This window comes from Macaca mulatta, chromosome 14 (assembly GCF_049350105.2).
Source record: "Macaca mulatta isolate MMU2019108-1 chromosome 14, T2T-MMU8v2.0, whole genome shotgun sequence".
In the NCBI taxonomy this organism is placed as follows: Eukaryota; Metazoa; Chordata; class Mammalia; order Primates; family Cercopithecidae; genus Macaca; species Macaca mulatta.
Genome location: NC_133419.1, coordinates 29972622 through 29991157, shown reverse-complemented (window position 1 = coordinate 29991157; position 18536 = coordinate 29972622). Strand labels below are relative to the sequence as shown.

General features: G+C 42.8%; 1 protein-coding gene across 7 annotated transcripts in view; it reads right to left on the bottom strand.

Moving 5' to 3' along the window:
- The window catches only part of SLC1A2 (solute carrier family 1 member 2), a 167095-nt gene that overhangs the window by 42392 nt on the left and 106167 nt on the right, over positions 1-18536 (bottom strand). For 6 of the 7 annotated variants that reach the window (XR_013403161.1, XR_013403160.1, NM_001261669.1 and 3 more), the window contains 4 exon segments: positions 17022-17174; positions 14297-14547; positions 7925-8093; positions 3374-3500 (listed from right to left, as the gene is read on the bottom strand). Coding sequence is in view for 5 of the 7 variants with exons in the window: in NM_001261669.1 (NP_001248598.1) it covers positions 3374-3500; positions 7925-8093; positions 14297-14547; positions 17022-17174 (700 nt within the window). In the remaining 2 variants the exon portion in view is untranslated. 7 annotated transcript variants of the gene reach the window in all.

Sequence of the window (18536 nt, the reverse complement as noted above, 5' to 3'; positions counted from 1 at the left end):
ATATTAAGTATTTAGCAGGAATTTGGTAAATTTAAGTTATTTAATAATAATTGTTTCCTCAGTAATAAATGGGTTAGTACATGTACTATAACTGAAATAGTACTGAGCATATAGCAAGAAGTTAGTAATTCTAATTTATAATTTAATAACAAAAACAATTATTATAATATTTTCAATGTTACATTTTGTTATTATTACTATTATAACTGCTACATAGAAAAGAATACAAAAGAATTCTGATTTTTTAAGCTTTGAGGGGTCAGTTAAATAGTAGTTGACTGTTTTATCCAGAACCTTTTTACACACATCATTAGCAAATACTGATGCTGAGGAGGCAGTGAAAGAATTAAAGAAATGTGTAGAATTGGCATCTCATGTCACGTGACATCGTCCTGACTGTGAGCCTAGATGAAGTAACCAAACAGCTGTCAGAAATCATTCTAGGGTCTTACTCCTGCCTCACAACCACTTTTTACCTCCCAAGATGATACTAAGTATTTAGGAGTTCTGGTTTCAATGAATGGGAAACTTCTTAATTCATACCACCACCCTCCATCTCTGGGGAGGAGGGAGGCTACACTTCATCCCACTGACTCATCTGATGTCCTAGAAGATTCCCTTTCCTGCAAGGGTTTAGTGGAAATCACATTGGTATGGACGTAGGAAGGACACACACATTGTCCATGTTATTGGCATCATATTACAGAAATATGGGCTGCATATTTGGAGTAAAGATGCATAATCTGCTAGAAATTCTAGGAAACAATGGAAAATCCTAATGTTTAAGCAAGAGACTTATTCTGCATTTTGTGTTTTATGTACTAAACTCTCAACAGACTCAGATGAATCTGAAGGACTTAAAAAATACATTTTACCTCTGGGAGCGGTGGCTCACGCCTATAATCCCAGCACTTTGGGAGGCCGAGGTGGGCGGATCATAGGGTCAGGAGTTCGAGACCAGCCTGGCCAACATGGCGAAACCCTGTCTCTACTAAAGATTAACAAAACTAGCCGGGCATGGTGGTGTGCACCTGTAATCCCAGCTACTTGGAAGGCTGAGGCTGCAGAATCACTTGAACCCGGGAGGCAGAGGTTGCAGTGAGCTGAGATCGCACCATTGCACTCCAGCCTGGCGACAGGGCAAGATTTTGTCTCTCTCTCTCTCTCTGTCCCTCTCTGTCTCTCTCTCTATATATATATATATGTGTGTGTGTGTGTGTGTGTGTGTGTGTGTGTGTGTGTATGTATATATATGTTTTACACCACCACCATATTACCAAATCTTCATACAAAAGAAATATCCAGAAATCCAGCATTGCCTGAGAAGCTGAAGGATCAGTACAATCATGAAAGAGAACATGTTATTTCATTAGCATCCTTTCTGTGTTTTAAAAGCACTGTAAAACAATGATCTGAACAAGCCAGGTCTGCTAAATATGGTTCATGAAATAGTGAGGAACATCTTCTTGATCTGAAATCTTGGCGTTTTCAGCTATCCCACTCATTCCTAAAGTTTTAGTAACAATTGACTACAGGCACATCACCATGTTTGGTTCTGTGGAGATAAAAAATAAGAACAGATTTTTGTCCTTGTGAGGTGGGGTGGGAGACAAGAAAAAGAAGAAGAGAAAAAGCAGCTGGAATTTCCATGAAAGGCACCTACAGAAAAGTGGAAAAGGATCAGAAGAGGTTTGGCAAAGAAAGTGGGTAAGCCTGGAACATGCAAAGATGGGGAATAGGTAACCCAGAATTCCTATGGAAAAGAGAACACAGCTATGACTTGGTCTAAGAGTGGTTTTATTTTTTTCTAGGCAGACATACAGGACCATCCTAGGGATCTGAAACAAATGCAAGTAAAAAGCTTTCTGTCTGATGGATATGGGACACCAAAAGTTTCCTACGATTGAAGACGACAGAGCTTCCACGATGAGAGAGTAGATCCTCGTGCTCTCCTAGGCTCCCCTAGATTTCAGAGTCACTGACTATAAACACACGTGAAATCAAGGGGAAACAATATTGTTTAGATGATTCAAACCAAAAAACCTACCTGCTTAGGTATCAAGGATTTTGATACCAATATGAACTATAGCTCTTCCTCTACCTAGCTATAATAATCTTAGGCAAGTTAATTATTAAGTTGGTGCAAAAGTAATTGTGGTTTTTGCCATTGAAAGTAATGGCAAAAACTGCAATTCATATGTTGAATTCATATGTCCCCCAAATTTATATGTTGAAACTTAACTCCCAGGGCAGTGGTGTTAAGAGGTGAACCATCTGGGAGGTGATTAGGTGATGAGGGCTCTGCCCTCTTCAATGGAATTAGTGCTCTTAATAAAAGATGCTTGAGGGAGCCTGTTTTCCCCTTCCTGTGAGGACACATACAAAGGTGCCAACTATGAGGAATAGGCCCTCAACAGATACTAAATCTGCTAGTACCTTGATCTTGAACTTGTCAGCCTCCAGAAGGATGAGCAATAAATTCCTATTGTTTATAAATTACCCAGTCTAAGGTATTTTGTTATAACAGATGGAAAGACAATGACTGTGTAAAAAAGACCCCAGAGAGCTTTCTGAATCTCTTTTCATGCTGAGCGAGGTGGCTCATGCCTATAATCCCAGTACTTTGGGAGGCCTAGGTGGGAAGATCACTTGAGCCCAGAAGTTTGAGATCAGCCTGGGTAATATAGTGAAATCCTCGTCTCTACAAAAAATTTTCAAAAACTAGCTGGGCATGGTAGTGTGCACCTGTAGTTCCAGCTACTTGAGGGGCTGAGGTGGGAGGATCACTTGAGCTGCAGTGAGGGAGGTTGAGGCTGTAGTAAGCCATGATCACACCACTGCATTCCAGTCTGGGTGACAGGGTGAGACCCTGTCTCAATAAAATTATAATGAAATAAAATTCAAATAAAAATAAATAAATATCTTTCTAACTGTGGGTACAATGAGAAGTTGGTCCGCAACTTGGAAAAGGCCCCTTATCAGACCCAACCATACTGGCGCCCTGATCTTGAACTTCCAGCCACCAGAACCATAAGAAAGAAATTTCTGTTGTTTCTAAGCCACCCAGTCTTTGGTACTTTGTTATAGCAACCCAACTAAGACAGTTACATAAAAATATACAACCCATTCTCAACTCGCTGGCCATACAAAAGAGACAGTAGGCTAGATTTGGCCCAAGGGGCATAATTTGTCTACCCTTGTTTTAGGGGAAGCTCCAAAAAAGATATTTTCATCCCTTTCTCAAAGTCTTTCTGGAAAGACCTTTGATCAGCCTATGCCAACTTGTTCCTGCAGGGAGAGCTCCAGTATCCTCTGGGGACCCCAAGGCTTTCTCAACCCACGGCTAAGAAGAAGTAAGAACAAGGCCACTTACCACATGATCATGATCACTAACTTCATTACAATCTCATTCAAAATGTTGAAGAAATCCACCATCAGCTTGGCCTGATCTCCCATCTTCCCCATAGCGATGCCAAAAGCAATAAAAAACCCTATCAGACCTGTTGGGTGAATCACATTACACAGAAGGACAAATTACAAAGAATGTATTTTTTCTCCTCATTCTTTACCATTCCCAAATGTATGGAGCCATGTTCTCACTGCTGGTTACCCTATGAATTAGACATTAAAAGAAAAAAACCATTATATTTCATACTGAATGTAACTTTCCCCTGGATAACTATGGATTTCTTGAACATTTTCCACATGAGCAAGTTAAACTGTAAGCAGTGTTAGGTTCAGAAAAATGTATTCATTTTCATTCCGAACTAAAAGGTGCTCTCTTCTCCCTCCCCTCACTTATGAAGTCATGTGTAAGCAGATTCCATTATTACACAGATTAACGAGTAAAGGCTTGTTGGGACTTGGGGATTATCATGCAAACTTTGGAGCCAATATTGGAATAGCAGAGACCAATTAGCCAATAAATTCTTTGCTAGAGTTACATCTAGTTTGTTTTGGTATTATCCCAAGTCAACATATGGCTGGTATGTTTCACTCTTACAAAATCCTAAATGTAAAATTTATTTTTTATTACTACATACATAAAATGACAGGGAGAAAAAAATACTGAAAAATCAAAGGGAAAACAATAAGAAATCTGAAACTCCATTTTATCCAGTTTTTAAAAAATGTAATCTGTTATTTATGAATTTGTCACAATTCTTTTCATGACTGAAGTGGTTAGAATGCTTTCTTTTTTATTTTATTTGTTTTTTCAGGATCATAAAGACAGAATATAGATTCACTGTCAGATTTTGCTAGTTCCTAGTCTCTCCACTCTCTTCTTCCTTCACTTGACATTCTTGACTTGTATCTAAGTCCAGCCTCACATCAGCCTCTGGGGTCAATCCTAACCCCAGGAAGGATTTAAGGAGCTTCATCTCTGCCCTCTTCATGTCAGCATCACATTGCACTAGGTCTTGGACCAACTCCAATACCCAACCATGAGTCTTACTTCTGTGTTGGTTTCACCTCATCCCTATGCCTGAGGTCCTGGGAATCTGCCCTACACTTTAGTTCCTCCAAGGCTAGGCCTGGCTTTGCTCTTCCTACCACTCCTGTTGGTCCCTTCCATTCTCTCCCTTGGTATTTCATGCTCAGGCCTGGAGTCTCACTCCAATGCATCCAGGGACTGGGGTATACTGTGCGGCTTACAGGTGTTTCCAGTAGTGCCTGGGGGCTATCTGGATTTCTAATTGCCAATCCCCATGTGCTCCCTGACCTCTGACCCCTGATCTAGTATTGACAGTCTTAAGGTCTCAATTCTTACTACTTACATGTTCTATAAATCAATGTTACTATGTCCTTGGCTACAGGACTTTGCTTGCCCACCTGACTTGTTCTCTGACTCTGAAGTACGAGCCATCTTCTCTTTCCTCTTCTCCACACCTAACCTGCTCAATTCGGCAGTCCTAATTTCCAGTCCCTCCCTATTATATCCAGTTTCCTATGTTGTCCAGTTATGCTTAAAGTCTTAACCCATACTCAGTAAATTTTAGCATCATAATTTGATTCTCTTAGAAGGAAATTCCTTCTTTCTGAACCTTTGACTTTACCCTTTCCCTAGCCATCTAACCCATTAACCTCTTTACGCCAAACACATATCAACCCAGATTGTCTAACTACCCTTTGCTGGGTCCTTTCTATCTTCAGCAAAAAGAATCCATTACTTGCACTTGGGGTTGCTAATACTTCACATTTAGTATCTCCTCTTTTTGCTCTCAGCTAGAAAGCTTGACAAATGACTTCATAAGTGAGTTATTGGCCTGGGAAGACAAAGGCTTAGGGAAGATTAGATCCAGGACAGAGGGAACTAGTCCTGCAGCAATGTACAAAGTCAATTTCAAGCCATTCCCAAGTCCTTCTCTCAAGCCCATGGAGAGGAGTCTGCTAGGTGGGCGGGGAGAGAGAGTCAATCTGAATATTCTGGTTGAGAATAGCTCATATTACTTGGTTAATTTCATTTGAAATTAAGAAAAAAATGCCTGAGGTATCAAGGTCCCAAAGAACTAGAATAAAAAAAAGCTCCATTCAGTGTCAGCAGAAACTGGCCATACCTACGAGAGATAGGTTTTTAAAGGAAGAATTGGAGTTGATTTAAGCAGTTGGGAGAGGGTGGAGCCCAGAATTGTTTCTGGAGGATTCTTAGGAGAGAAGTGGTTCCTTAAAGAAGTGGGAGGCAAGAGCTGGGGTTGTATCTTCACTTATTGCAAGTGCTTAATCCTCGGGACTTTCCAAAGACAAAAAACAGAAAGACAGCAAAACTAAAAAATAAAAAAAGCCACTATCTCCACCCTCAGAAGACCATGGAAAGAACCTTATTTCAGCCATGATTTGTAAATGGGAAGTTTCTCAACAGTTTAACTTCCCTTGGCTTTCCAGAGCCTTGATCTGCACTTGGATGGAAACCATATTCAGCTTGTAATTTTTCTCTGTAAACGTTGCCTAATTGAAATTGCTCACTGAAACGGGGGTGTTCCATCTGAACAAAACCCTCTTGGACTTGGCCGCTGGGGTTACAGAGTAGTGAGTTGTGTTGAAACTCCCCAGTAGAGCCAAAGGTCCTGTGACTTCCCAGAATCCACCAAGACTCTGGAAACAACCAGGAAAGTCTTTGAATGATTCACTCCAAAGCCCTGGCCCCATTGTTCATGGCCTCAAACTCCTCCAGAGTATGGAGAAGACTGAGGAACACTTTGACAAAAGGGGGTTGGGTGTTTTAAGTTATGTCCCACCAGAAAGGACCACGGGGGAGTTAGGAAGGTCCTAAAAGGGACATAGATAGCTGGACAGTGAGGGAGAAGAGCTGCTCAGTGGTGGGTGCTGGGGATATTTGCAAAACCTCCCTAGAGGAACTCTCCTTCCTTCTCCTCGCTTCTTCCACCTCTCACCTCCCACTGGTTGTTAAACAATGTTTATTGATCTTCCATTGCCCAGCAACCTAGTCAATTCATCTCTTCCCTCACTCTCACTCACCCAACCTGCTTCCTGCCAGGCCAAACAAAAAAGATCCGCTTCTGCTTCTTGGTGACTATGCAATTCTGCTCCTTCTGCTCCCTCTCTCTCCTCTTTCTCTGTACCATTCTGGATAGCTAAGAAGTAGGCTTACCAAATTTGGAACAAACAAACAAACATGACACTCAATTACTTTTTGAATTTCAGGTAAGTAATGAATACTTTTTTTTTAGTATTCTTATGTCCCATGCAATATTTGTGACACACACTAAAAAACTATTTGCCTTTTATCGAAAATTCAAATTTATCTGGGCATTCTGTATTTTATCTGACAACCCAACTAAGGAGACAGGCCATGCGATCTTTTAGATGACAATGTGAAAGGACTACTGAGCTCATTCATCTCTAAGCAGCTGTCATCCAAACCTTTAGAAATTGTGCTTAGATAAATAAACATACTTCATCCATCCAGATTCACCATTTCTCCCAGGTTTTGGCCAAACGCCCCTATTTCCTGTCTAGGGGACACCATTCTAATGGTGGATGGAGGTTATGGAAGGGAGTGGACCCATTGAGTGGGAGGGGAGCAAACTGGGCAGACTAGAGCCGCTCACATGGTAAGAAACCTCTGTCCCTCATGGAGGTATGTCCCTCAGCTCTCCACCCACTTGGAATAATGATCAGAGCTCATATGGAGAGAGCACATGGCATCAGCTACTGTGTCCTATATGCACAATCACATTTCATCCTCACAATAATCTACTAAACAGATGTCAATCCCATTTCCATTTTACAAATGCGGCTCAGAGAAATGGAGTAACTTGCCCAGGGTCAGATAACCAGTTAAGTGGCCCATACTGGATCCAAACCCAGGTCTGCCCAACTGCAGAGCCCCAAAAACCTCTAGGATAGCATGCTAAGAAGGCACCAGGCTAGGAGAAAGAGCTCACTGGGATCCCAGAAAGTAAAACAAGATAATCTGTAAAGCTCCTTTGGTACCTACTCCAACACTTCACAGTCCTGGTAGCATTGCATTTGTTTGCAGACTACGAGAGCTGCGGTGGTCCAGCCTCCGCACCTAGCACAGCACCAGTACATGGGGGCAGCTTTTAAAAAATGCTTAAGAAATGAAAGCAATGGATGTGTCACTTAATAACATAGAGAGTCAGAGAAAGTGACTTTCTAACACCACACAGAGAGTCAGGGAATGTGCCCAATGATGGTAAGCTCCCTTATTTTTTTCCGATACCCAGCTTCTGGCTGCCCTGTCCCCTCATGGTCTCCTCTGCCCTTCTCCCTCTTCCTTAAATCGCTCAGCTCTCAGTCCCAGTGACCCTCAAATTGCTCCCCAGAGAGAGCCTCCTGCTCCACCTAGAGGACAGCTGAGTCATCAGTTTTCTGAAAAAGGAGTGCAGGAGAGCCCAGCCATAGACAGGGAAGCAGAATCCCGGACCACCAGCTGGCCTACCTAAGACGTTCATCCCGTCCTTGAACTCCAAGCCCTTCTTGATAACCATCTTAGTCTCCTCCGGCACCTCGGTCACAGTCTCGTTCAACAGAGACACAACAGCGCTGGTTGCGTTGGCCTCCTCGTCTGGCGGTGGTGCAACCAGGACTTTCTTTGTCACTGTTTGAATCTAACAGAGTGAGGGGAAAAAAGGCATAAAGTTGAGGTTTGGCCTATGAGGTGAAAAAAAAAGCCTGGCTACTCATATATTTTAAGGTTCCCAACAGGTTAACAATAATTAAGAAATGCCAAAGCAAGGTTATGAAAACTGGAGAATATTTTCTATGTCTATTTACAAAGCAGTGTTTTATTATACACAGTGAGATACAATTGTCCTAATCACAGATAATTACAGAATTTTTTATTTGTGCAAATTTATGGGGTACATGAGAAATTTTTTACATGTATACAATGTGTGATGATCAAATCAGGGCATTTAAGGTGTCTATCATCTGAGTACAATGCATTTTTTAAGTACAGTCATCCAACTCTGCTATCAAACATTGAATGAATTCCTTCTATCTTTCTGTATGTTTGTACCCTTTAAGCTACTTCTCTTCATCTTTTCCCTTTCCCCCACACTCACCCTTCCTAGCCTCTGTTATCATTTTTCCACTATTTTTCCATGTGTTCAAATATTTTAGTTCCCACATATAAATGAGAAATGCAATATTTGTCTTTTTGTGCCTGGCTTATTTCACCTAAGATAACGACCTCCAGTCTTATCCATGTTGCTGCAAATGACACGATTTCATAAGTATAGAATGTATAAAAATAATTTGCAAATGTACTATAAGTACTATGGTCAATAATAGGACACAGTCTTAAACTTGGGGGATAAATGTTTTCTTTCACTCCTACGATTGTAGCTCAGAAACAGTATGAGACATCTAACTTGGATGCTCTTCCCAATTGTGAGACCTAGTTAGATGGTCCTTCCAGTTGTGATGGTCCTTCCAGTTGTGATGGTCCTTCCAGTTGTGATGGGCCCTGGGTCTGGTTAGGAATAGAAAGCCTTGGCAGGGGTCAGATCAGCAACTCATGATCCACCTGTTTTCCCCCCAACCTGGTCCCCACTGGATAGGGGCATCACAGGCTGCCTCAGTTTGGGCTCCTTCTAGAGCCAGGCTCCGCTGGAAATCTCCATCTGGGCACCAAGAGTGCCAGCTGCCAGCAGCCACCATGGCAGGAGCATTTGCTCATATTTCAGATCCAAATTCAAGGTGGGAAGACAGCCGCTCCTTCTGAGCAGTGATGCCAAGCCTTGCTCAATGTTCCCCAAGCGTCTCTGTCAGATGACTCACAAGGAACCTCTCCCGCTATTCCTCGACATCCATGGCAGTGGTCCTATTTTTAAAGGTGCCAGGCACCCTACATGCAGAGTGCTATAAAAATCCACATCTGAGGCTAAAAAACACCACCTCCAGGGGCATTAAAATAGAACTCAATGCAGAATCCTAGAATGTCAGTGCCGGCATGTAGTAGGTAACAGATGGCTGAACCCTGAATAGATACGGAAGAAGATGCATAGGAAAGTCAAGTGACTTGTTGGACGTCATGGAGGTATGGGCAGAACTGGGGCTTCAACTCAGATGACCTCACCTCCATTGAGTTATTTCCACAGGCTGTGCTGTACGTTAAGCTATAGGGATCCAATCCTACTGTGCTGGGCTCCATAGGAAGCAAAGCTGCACTGCCAGTTATCCAAAATGGAAGGAAAGGGAGGTCAGTGTTCTCTGAGGAGAGGAGGGTGCTCTCTGTTCTAGCCTGGCCACATGTACTCGTGCAGGGAGAGAGGAAGCCTAGGGCCAGCTGTGTGAGGGAAGAACAGGCAGCCCACTTCTCCCCTCAATGTGGCCCCTTCATCTGGGCAACATTGGTGTGAAGAGTGAATGCAGGAAGGATCACAAGAGAAGCTTCTGTGAACAGCAGAGTCATGCTCCCAGGAAAGAAAAGGGGACCAAAGTCAACTGTCAACCTATCCTAAGAATGCTAAAGAAGCCTAAATTGGTTTAAAAGAGAAATACTCATGGATCTAAATGAATGGTGGCTGTCAGGATCGGGCAGGAGGCCAGCTGCTACCTGTTTTACATCCATTATGTCTTAGGTCAACAGTAGCCCCTCGACTCAAAGGCAGCTTGCTAGTTAGTTGCTGAGGCAGGATTCAAGATGAGTTATGCTTGACTCCAGAAATCCAGATTCCAAATAGCACAGGCCAGTAGTGTAAGTTGAAGCTGAGGAGATAGGAACATTGAACACAGGCCTAGTTCTCTGCCTGAGTTCCTGATTCACAGAACCTGTTTGGTTGCACAACTTCATGTATTTGCTGTTTTAGTCTGTTTTGTGCTGCTACGACAGAATACCTAAGACTGGATAATTTATGATAAACAGAAATTTATTTTTTCACCATTCTGGAGACTGGGAAGTACACAATGAAGGTATCATCATCGGGCAAGAGTCTTCTTGCTGCATCATTACATGGAAGAAGGTAGAAAGGCAAAGAGAGGCACAAAGGAGCCAAACTCATTCTTTTATAGCAGCATTAATCCCATCCATGAGAGCAGAGACCTCATGGCCTAATCACCTCCCAAAGGGTCCACTTATCAATATTGTTAAAATGGCAACTAAATTTCACCATGAATTTTGGAAGAGACAGACATCCAAAGCATAGCAGGTGCCAACTCCAGTCTCCCCGACCCTAAGCCACCATCATGTCTCACTGTAAAACCTGCAAAACCATAAACTTACCTACTCAGCTTTCTTCTTGTCTACATACAGTCTACAGATAAGTGTGGCTATCTATAGCCCTGTCTGTATCCTTAGCTTCCCCTGGCCCACCAAGTCATGCCTGAGCTGAGTTCACCTTCCTCCAGTCTCTGTACCCCCAACACTGGCCTCACACAGCCTCCTTTTTCTTCTCTGAGCATTATAAGTACTTTTCAGCCTCTGCATATGTGTGCCTCTACTGAGAAGCATCTTTCCCCAGCTCTTTGTAGGCCTAACTCATTCTGATCCCCTATCCTCTCAGCTCAAACATCTCCCCTAGTTACCACCAGCCTATCATCCTGCCTCTAGCCCTCAGAGAACACCTGTCTCAGTGTTTAAGTCTCTTCTGTGTTTCCCTGATGTTTATTTTGGTCTACCTCCCTCCCCTTTAACGTAAGTGAGCTCCTTGGGGCAGGGACCTCATCTCTCTCCTCCCCTATGGCATCCTTGTGCAAAGCAGACAGCCTGGCAGCCCGTCCTGCTCACAAGTATTGGCCGAGTGAACATACACAAATCATTGAATTTTCTGGAGGAAAAGAACCCATGCTCTTTTCCTTCAGAATTTAAACTTGAGATATTTTAAAAACAGGTGATTCTGGGTTTAATATTGTAAGGCCATATCTTACAGCCAGTTACTCTCTTGGAAATCTCACTTTAGTTCAGAGTAAGCCCCAAATAGCAAGCAGGAGACCTCCCTGCTCACAAAGACACAGGGACCTGACTTGGGCAAACCAGGCCCTGTCACCTGGGAGAAGGCAGTCTCCTCTCTGGGGGGAGCTCATCTTTCTCTTTACATCTCTGTTTCTAACTCTGGTCAGGGAGCCTCCTCCACTCAAGACAGGTTATTTTAAATCACTTCTAGCTGTACTCATGGACACAGATGTTTCTCATGCACCCTTTCTCTCTGGAAATGCCATGTCCCTTTAAAAGAGTTTCCTGTCTCAAGTCCTCCTCAGTGCCTTCCTCCCAGGCCTAAGGAATCTGTTCCCATTCTCTCCCTGAGGTGGATTCTACACCATTCTTCTTCAGGTTGTCCTAACCCAAAGGGACCTTGATCCTGAGCCTACCGGGGGACCAAGGCTCAGTCCTCATATGAATTTTGGCAAAGGAAAGTTGGGGTCAGGGCCAGTATGGGGAAGGGAATGGCTCATGTCTTTATTCCAGAGTGGCAGACAGCACCTCTCGCCATGGGCAGCTGCATGCAAAGACTGCCCATCCACCGTAACGCTCACCGAGTGTGAGTGTAGCCAGCTCCACAAAAGTTCACTCCAAGACCAGAGCAATAGCTCCAGGAGCCTGCCTGCTTCTTGGTCCTGCCTTCCTGTTCTCACAGAGCATGGCATGACCAGGCACAGAACTGAGTCCAAATCTGTCCTTCCCAGGCCCTCCCATGCTCCACTCTCCCCCAGTCTACTACCAGCTCAGCCTCCTGCAGCTGCGATCCCAGAACACTCTCTCCAAAACGTTAAGAATGGACAGCACCCAATTGTGTGTCTCACTCTAAAGCAAGTCAATTCATCTTTCTGAGCAGGCTGGCTGAGGGGCAAACATGCTATACAGATGGAGCCCAGTAAGCACCTTCTCCTCCAGCTTATTTCTATTTATTTCTGCATCCAACTTCCCTGGCCTGGAGTGGTTTCCTTTAATATAGGTCCATGCTACATGTACCACTAAAATGGTATCTGAAACTAGGGAACAGAGTAATCTGGGTTCAGCAATGGTTAAGGACTACATTTTGGAGACAGCTAGGAATACACACTTTTCTTCTAAGCTACCTGTGTCCTAAGCTCATTCTTCTGTGCTTGGAAATGGCTGAAGGAGACTGCTTGGTTTTAGCTTAGTTTCTACACAGGTTCATGGGAACTGGCGTGTGTGGAGTGTGTTCTAGCCTAAGCAGGCCTTGGGGCTAGAAAACAGGGTAGTGGATGGTGCCTACTCAGCTAACTCAGTGGCTCCACTCAGCAGAATCACCTATTTTTTAAAAATCCCAAGTTTAAAAAAATGTATAGGCATGTATGCAGCAGGCAAGAGTGTACATTGCTAAGGAATCTGTACCCACTGCTACATACTTTTGTAGTGCCATTTTGCAAGAGCCAGCAAACTCAAAATATAAAACTCCTGTCAGGGCATTTTTACTTCTAGGAATTTATCCTTTAAAAATATTATGCAATCATGAAAAAAGAAGAGATGACTTTAAAACATTGTTCAATGAAAAAGTCAAATGTAACATTTTATGAACAATGGAGTACCGTTGGGTTAAATTCTTGTTTTGTTTGTTTGTTTTGAGACAGTATGCCACTCTGTCTCCCAGGCTGGAGTGCAGTGGCTCTGTTCACTGCAACCTCTGCCTCCCAGGCTCAAGGAATTCTCTTGCCTCAGCCTCCTGAGTAGCTGGGATAACAGGCATATGCCACCACACCCAGCTAATTTTTGCATTTTTGGTAGAGATAGGGTTTCACCACGTTGGCCAGGCTGGTTTTGAACTCCTAACCTCAAATGATCCCCCTGCCTTGGCCTCCCAAAGTGCTGGGATTATAGGCATGAGCCACCACGCCTGGCCAGGGTTGAACGCTTTTAAAGATTATGCACACTTGTATATGTGGCAAAAGAAAAATATAGGGGAGGAAACAACATTCTCAACAGAAGTAGCTCTAGAGAAGGGAAAGTAGAAGCTTCTAACTTTTACTTTATGTACTTCTATACTTTCTAAATCTTTCATAATCTGCATGTATTACTTCCACAATTTAAAAAAATACCCAAGCTCCAGATTCATCCCTTGGAGATTCTGATTGTGTACGGTATTTGTATTTTCTTAAAAGTGCCATTGATGGTTTGGCTTTACTGCCAAGTTTAAGAACCCCTGTGTACTCTAGAAGGTTGTGGGCAAGGTTAATGAAAATATGCCCATGGATGACTCAAAGACACATTTCCCAGCCTCATGCACAAAAAGGAAAGGAAGAGATAGATATAAGGAGAGAGAGAGAGAAAAAAGGAGGACAATCCCAGAGCAAAAAGATATTAAGTGAGCTGGAAAAAAAAAAGGAGGTTTAAAAAAGTTAAAATCAGGAGACTCCAATCCCAAGATCCTGCCCTAAACCACCTCATAGAATCCCTGGGCCTAGACAGAGATAATTACATATTAAGAAAATTTCTACCAGAGTTGATCTGTTAAAATAGACTTTTTTATTTTTTTTTTTTTATTTTTTTTTTTGAGATGGAGTCTCGTTCTATCACCCAGGCTGGAGTGCAGTGGCCGGATCTCAGCTCACTGCAAGCTCTGCCTCCTGGGTTTACGCCATTCTCCTGCCTCAGCCTCCCGAGTAGCTGGGACTACAGGCACCCGCCACCATGCCTGGCTAGTTTTTTGTATTTTTTTAGTAGAGACGGGGTTTCACCATGTTAGCCAGGATGGTCTCGATCTCCTGACCTCATGATCCGCCCATCTCGGCCTCCCAAAGTGCTGGGATTACAGGCTTGAGCCACCGCGCCTGGCAAAATAGACTCTTAAGTTATCGCCTTGATAACTTAGAGAACTGGAGAAGAGAGAACAACTGAACTCTGGATTACCTGTTGAAAGCAGGCTTGGACAAGGTTTTCAGGGAAGAGATTTCGAATAAGGTCCAGGAAGGCATCCAGGCTGGACACTTCATCGTTCTTCTTTCCAGGCCCCAGCTGCTTCTTGAGCTTGGGATTCCCTGGATGGATAGCCAAGACCAGAATGACCCCCAGCACTGCGGCGATGATGGTTGTGGACATGTAATACACCATGGCTCTTGTGCCCAAGCGGCCACTAGCCTTAGCATCCAGGCCTGACAACCCTGGATTGAAAAGAAATGCAGAAGGATTAATTCTATTACATTTGTGCTAATGACCTATGTCTACATTTCTATGACATTGGCTTCATATTACTCAAATGTGTTAATGGCTGATTAAATCCCCTACTGTAGTCTTCCCTCAGTATTGATGAGGGAATTGGTTCTGGTACTCCCAACAGATACCAAAATCTGCAGGTCCTCAAGTCCCTTCTGTAAAATGGTGTAATATTTGTATATAACCTATGCATATCCTCCTGTCTACTTTAAACCACCTCTAAATTATTTACAATACCTAATACAATGTAAATGCTATGTACATAATTGTTATACTATATTTTTAAACTTGCATTATTTTGTATTTTTTATTAGTTTTTTTTCTCAAATATTTTCAATCCTCACATGAGGGACTCACAGATATGCAGGGCCGACTGGACTGAATATTTGGTCAATCTCATAGTTTATCATTCTATTTTCCGGGGAGATTTTCAAGATTTTACAGAACTGGGAGAGTTGAAGATTCTCCTGTTTAGAGTTTACGAATGGTCTGTGACAACTTTTTTGTCAGTCTGCAATAATGAGTTAAAATAAAGTTGAAGACAACCCATTTTTAATTCTGAGATTATGTTCTTTCCACATTTTTTTTTTTTTTGGTCTTAACATATCCTTTCTTTTATGAAGCAATGCGATGGTGCTGGTACATGCTAGTTTTTAACTTGTTTATTTATTTAGGTTTTAATGTCCTCACTTGGAAGACTAAAAAGTTAGTAGCTCTGTCCCACGCTCAAAATGTCTTTTGAATATATTACTGGTAACTGACATGGAGAGTCTGAGAATGAAGATTTCGCCCAGTCCTCTCATTTCTCCGAGGTGAAGCATGAAGATCCACGTTCCCAGCCTCATGCAGGGATTAGGGAACACCCTGTGAAGCACCCTGCCAATGGTGGGCACTTCATCTATACCTAGGGAGGTTAGAGGAAATTCCAAGCAAATTAACAAAAACTCCAGCCCCACTGGGTTTTTTTCCAATTGTTTCTTCAATGTGTCCACTTCCTGGTTTCAGTTCCTGCTTTTACCAGAAAGAGAGATTGAACCCCTTTTTGGGGGTCAGTCTTTTTTGCTGTGGGGGAGGAAGTTAGTGATGTGAGCTGCTCTAAATTAAGCTGACCTACGTATGACCTACTTCTCTTTACAAGCTAAAGTCTAATTCTAGCCAATGGGAGCTAGGTTTCCCCACCAAGTTGGCCAATGTATGATCTGTTAACAGGCCTAGAGAACATTTTATCTGGTTTAGAGAGGAGCATTCATGGTAAATGCACCATTTCACTCAATCTAGTGTTGAATGATAAGATCCCACTAAGCCCCTAAGTGCCTGATTCTGAGTTCCAGCATTTCAGGTACTGGGGTCACTGGTCAACCAGCTGAGGCTGTCTGACAACCCAGCTCAGCCCCTGAATCTCCTGGAGTGACCAGAGCCTTGCCAGTCCAGGGGGATAACTTCTCCAGATCACTTAGCTGGCTGGTACCCAAATTTGGACCAAAGCTTGGCTTCCTGCCCTTAACTCAGAGCTTAGTCTCCAAAGGGCACCAATTTATACCCTGTTTCAGCAATATTATTTGGTAAGGAGGAAAATATCAGTATAAGCCCACAGAGGAGGACCAAATTCTTTCAAATACAGTAATTAATTATTTTAGTCAAAAATAAGTGAACATGATGCCACATATTAGGAGTACTTTTGTTCTGAAAAACTCAGAGGACTTTCATACCTAGCATTTCATTTATTTTTAATGCCAACCTCCCTCTATTCCCGATTAAAATAGTAGAAAGTTTCCTTTTCCATTTATTACCTTTGTCAGTATCTGGACAAAATACAATTTAGAATGGTGAGAAAAGTAGACATTAAAAATTAAGGCCAGGTATGGTGGCCCATGCCTATAATCCCAGCACTTTGGAGGCTGGTGGATCATGAGGTCAGGAGTTCGAGACTAGCTTGGCCAATATGGTGAAACCCTGTCTCTACTAAAAATACAAAAATTAGCCAGGCATGGTAGCACACGCCTGTAGCCCCAGCTACTCAGGAGGTTGAGGCAGGAGAATCGCTTGAACCCAGGAGGCAGAGGTTGCAGTGAGCCGAGACTGCACCACTGCACTCCAGCCTAGACAACAGAGGGAGACTCTCCCTCTCAAAAAAAAAAAAAAAAAATTAAAACCACTAGAGGTATCATCACTTGTAACATGTGGCTGTGTTTCCTTTTCTTTTTTTTGCTGGAGAGAAAGACAAATAGACTTGACTAATTGATGGCAAGCTTTTATTTCTTTAGGGTTGATTATCCCCATTTCAGAGACAGGAAAACCAAAGCTCTGAAGTGAAATGACATAGACGATCACTTTCCCTCAACCAAATTGAGATTCTAGTCAATCCAAAAGCTGGGGCAGGAGTATGACCCATGTTAGCCAGGCACTGGTGAGGTCATCTTACCTGTGATTAAACTGGAGATGATTAGAGGGAGAATGAGCATTTTTAGCATCCTCATGAGAATATCCCCTGGGAAGGCTATTAACATAACCACATCAGGGTGGATGGGAGATGCCAAGCGAAGAAGCCCTCCACATACTGCTCCCAGGATGACACCTAAAAGGAAGGGGAAAACAATCTGAATTTGTTTTTTGCCCTCGTCAAATGACTAACTGTAGACACTTATTTCAGCAACATTGACCTTTCTCATGCTTCTGCAGTATTAGATGATGAGCAATGTGTAACAAAAACAACATTAGATAAGTGAAGCTAATTTTGTTGACTAGCGAGAAGACTTTCTATCCCTCCAACTATTCTAAAAAAGTCAACACCCAAAGAGTCAAGGAGAACCTTCTCAAGGCCTTATGAAAGTGCACACTGGCAACTTGACTCCAACTTCTTTGAGGCTATTTTTCTACTTGGAGCCAGAAATTGTCCATAGAAATAAACCATAAGGGGCTGGGCACAGTGGCTTATGCCTATAATCCCAGCACTTTGGGGGGCCAAGGTGAGTGAATCACCTGAGGTCAGTGAGACCGGTCTGGCCAAAACAGTGAAACCCTGTCTCTACTAAAAATACAAAAATGTAGCTGGGCGTGGTGGCGGAAACCTGTAATCTCAGCTACTCAGGAGACTGAGGCAGGAGAATCACTTGAACCCGGGAGGCGGAGGTTGAAGTGAGCTGAGACGGCACCATTGCACTCTAGCCTGGGCAAAAAGAGTGAGACTCCATCTCAAAAAAAAAAAAAAAAAAAAAAAAAAAAAAAAAAAGAAAGAAAGAAAGAAAGAAAGAAAAAAGAAAGAAATAACTCACAAGGACAGATATTGCTTCCTCACCCAGCCCAAGCTTGACCACATGGCATGGCATTTAATGTGTGTCTTCTCATTGTAACTGGAGACCAGATGAAAAGAACATTTAATTGACCAAGCTAGTGTGAATTCTATTTTTTTCTTCCTATCTATTTTCTTTGGCTTCCAATAATTTCCCCATGGCTCACTCTCAAGGCTTGTCCTTGACTTCTGTGTCCTTTTACATAGTTTTTAGATTGCTGATCTTATGGGAGCTCAAGAATGGAGTCTAAAATATTTAATTTTGGAGGAAACAATTTAGGCAGAGATGCTGGCAGGGATCTTTCACTTTACAGACTCAGATCTCAGAAGAAAAATTTTAGATCTCTGCAAATGGGTGGCCAACATGAATGACTCTTGCAGAAACCACAAGTTGAGTCAGTACCACTGGCCATAATGGAGGGAGGGAGTTCCAGGAATGCAGGCTACGGTGTTAATTCCATGGATGTAGAGGGAGTCATGTGGCTGCAAGCCTGACTCTTTTTCTTCTGCAGGTGAAAATCATACTCTCCAACTTCTTCAAGTCCTATGATGAATTAGATGTGGTTACATGGTGGGTAACCTTTGGAAAACCTAACCATGCCTGTGGTTTCTTATTAAGTGAACTTAGCTGTGGTGAGCTGGGCCACT